The following is a 2,712-nucleotide window of genomic DNA, read 5'->3' as shown; positions in this document are numbered from 1 at the left end:
TTGATTCCATTACCATGTGTGTAACTAAATGAAAAGGCACATCTACAAACATGTGCATGCAGTATGTTGATTGGGGACAAGTGTGCAGCTGAATGTTGGTTCTTGTGAGTGGGGTCATTTGCCCATAGGTTTTACTACCTAGAGGCAAGTACAAAAGACTCTTCTTTAGAAAGGTTCTCTATGATATCCAAAAAAACAAACTTAAAAAAATCAAAAGAGAGTGAAGAGAAAATAAACATGAAGACATCCAGGAAAAGCTGCCACAATAATTTACTTACAATATATTTTGATTTTAACATCAGCAGCTCTGTCATATTGTTCCTACTAAAATAGAAAAAGGTTAACAACATTTTCCAAGACTTGGGTATGAATTAGAAGAACAAGGCAACATCACTACTTAAAAGCACAGTAAATCAGACTTGTTGGATTTATCTTTCCTACTTTTAGCTGCCTTGATTCAAATGAACCAAATACAGTGCTTTGACAAGTTAAATGCAATTTGACAAGTCCTGGATTCCCTTGGTAACATCAATAACTCCTTGAGAACACGAAACTTCTCCTTTGAATCTATATAAGCAGAAGAGACTTTCATTGTCTTTAAGAATCTTGCCGTCTTAAGTATATGTCCAACAAATTCCAGCTCATAAGTTAACCCTTTAAATCCTATAAAATGAAATGTCTTGAGGTGCGATGATATACATACAGGAACGTCCTCATAGAACCTCCTTTCAATGATGGAACTATCTTCCTCATAAGATTTGCAACATTCAATGTATTTCTGGCAACAGAAGATACAGTAGTTACCTATAAATTTAGGATTATTTGAGGAAAAAAAAAAAAAGACATTTCATCATTTGAGCATACCATATCTTCTCAAAGACAAGTACTGCAAGATTAGGAGCCCGATGAAGCAAGTGTGGGAGCACATGCCATAAGCAAGCACCATGAATGTATAAGAAAGCCAAATTGTGAAATATGGGAAGATCAAATTCAGTAGTATTACAAAGGCACTGCACAACAACATAATAATCACAACAATATAACTGATTGTCCAAGAAAATGTGTTTAGCCATTATTAATAGAACTTGAAAATTAAAAAAAAAAAAAAAGGGTGCTTTTTTTTTTTTGTTACCTCTTTGACATACGAGTTCAAATGAAGAGATTTGACACTAGAGAGTGCCCCGATGAAGTCCCTAATCCTATTTCCATAATCTTCAATATCATCAAAATCAACCCCAACGTCAGCTTTAACTAAGTTAGACAGATTTTCCAACAAAACGTCACCACTAATACTACCGCTGAAACGAAGATCCTGGAGAGCTGGGGCATTTATCTCAAGTTTGTAGTCCCGATTAAAAAAGAATCTTAATTCTAATGTTTTGAGTGTAGGTACAATGATTTTAAAAAATTTATCATGTTCCTCGGCATATGTTTGTAAATACAAATTTTGGAGGACCGGGCAGCAACTGACGAGTTTCGAGAAAGTGTCAGGGTTTGCATACCAAACGTTTTCAAGATGCAGAGTCTTGAGACTCAGGAAGCCGAAAGAAGGAGCATTAAGAACAATTTCGCCATTTAATTTCAAAACTACTAATGATTTAGCATCATTAAGCAAAGTAGACGGGAATTCGAAACGTTGGGGAGGAAATATGTAGAGATCGAGCACTTCCAAGTCAGGCGTAAGCGCGGCGCGGACCCATGTGTCGACATGGATTGGGTCAGAATCATCAGAAACCCAGTAGAGGCGAAAGTGTTTGAGGGTATTCGCATTGTTGCGACTGCGATTGCGAAGAGCCCAGACCCTGGACACGATATGCGCAAACGTAAAACCGTACCTATTCAACTGATGTTGATGATTAGGACTTTGCTCCTCATCTGAAGAAAACATCTCAAAGTCGAGATTTGGCACAAGAGTCCAGAGTGTCTTCCACCTGCTCGACAAAATGCTTGTGACAACAGCCTCTTTGGTTGTTAGAAAACTAAGGATATGGCAGAGGAGAGAGTCTGGTAGATTACTGACCCTGTCCATCACTGTTTGTTTCTCGCGTTTTGAGGTTGATTTAGCCATTCAAAGCTTTTGTTGTTGAGCACAAGCTTTGGACGTAGCTGGCAAATGGCGGGGTTTAATAATCTTAAAGTTGATATCTCCTAGATTTGAAAGTAATCCCACTTATATACAGCCTCAGAATGCCTGGTGAGTTTAAGAGATAAAGCTGCAATAATAAACACAATTATGTATATACATTTCTACATATTCTTAACTTTACACGTTCCAAGCATTACACATTCCAAGCAAACCTTTCATTGCCCAATTAGACTTTATTTCTAAAGTTTTTTTTTTTTTTTTTTTGGGAATAATTTTTAGAGTTGTTATGTACCACATTTTTCACATCAGCTGTGAATTATGATTGATAATTTGGCTTGGTAAAAAATAAAAAATTAGACCAAGGCTCACCATAATTTGAAAATAGAAGTGTTATAAAATTATTGTGACATTTTCTAAAAATATTTCTAGACTTTCTCTAATTTTAATTAAGGGTACAACAAACTCAATTAGTAAAGTTTTTTTTTTCTGGAACGAGGGATATGAGTTCGAATTCCCTATGCACTAAAAAAAAACCAATTGGAGTCTTAAATGCTTTTTAATATATATATATATATATATATATATATCATCCATATATTTTCAACCATAATAGAATTTGCAATTTT

The 2,712-nt window shown here is 35.4% G+C and overlaps 1 protein-coding gene across 1 annotated transcript; it reads right to left on the bottom strand.

Moving 5' to 3' along the window:
• Window positions 1-349: 349 nt before the first annotated feature.
• Window positions 350-2,250, bottom strand: LOC112010009 (F-box/LRR-repeat protein At3g59190). The gene is made up of 3 exons (XM_065770095.1): window positions 1,133-2,250; window positions 861-1,010; window positions 350-778 (listed from the first exon to the last, which is right to left on the bottom strand). Exons 1-3 carry the CDS (start codon window positions 2,066-2,068, stop codon window positions 458-460), a joined length of 1,407 nt encoding a protein of 468 aa, XP_065626167.1. The 5' UTR covers window positions 2,069-2,250; the 3' UTR covers window positions 350-457.
• Between the last annotated feature and the right edge of the window lie 462 nt (window positions 2,251-2,712).

Source organism: Quercus suber, unplaced genomic scaffold, assembly GCF_002906115.3.
Source record: "Quercus suber isolate HL8 unplaced genomic scaffold, Cork oak 2.0 scaffold_3B, whole genome shotgun sequence".
Lineage (NCBI taxonomy): Eukaryota > Viridiplantae > Streptophyta > Magnoliopsida > Fagales > Fagaceae > Quercus > Quercus suber.
This window is presented reverse-complemented; position numbering and strand designations above follow the sequence as displayed.

What these genes read in the sequence shown, in the direction of transcription:
- LOC112010009 (XM_065770095.1), bottom strand. Translation starts at nt 2,068, where the DNA reads ATGGCTAAATCAACCTCAAAACGCGAGAAACAAACAGTGATGGACAGG. An exon ending in TGAACTCGTATGTCAAAGAG is followed by an intron (nt 1,011 to 1,132) that starts GTAACAAAAAAA and finishes GTTGTTGTGCAG; the next exon opens with TGCCTTTGTAATACTACTGA. An exon ending in TCTTTGAGAAGATATGGTAT is followed by an intron (nt 779 to 860) that starts GCTCAAATGATG and finishes TTCTGTTGCCAG; the next exon opens with AAATACATTGAATGTTGCAA.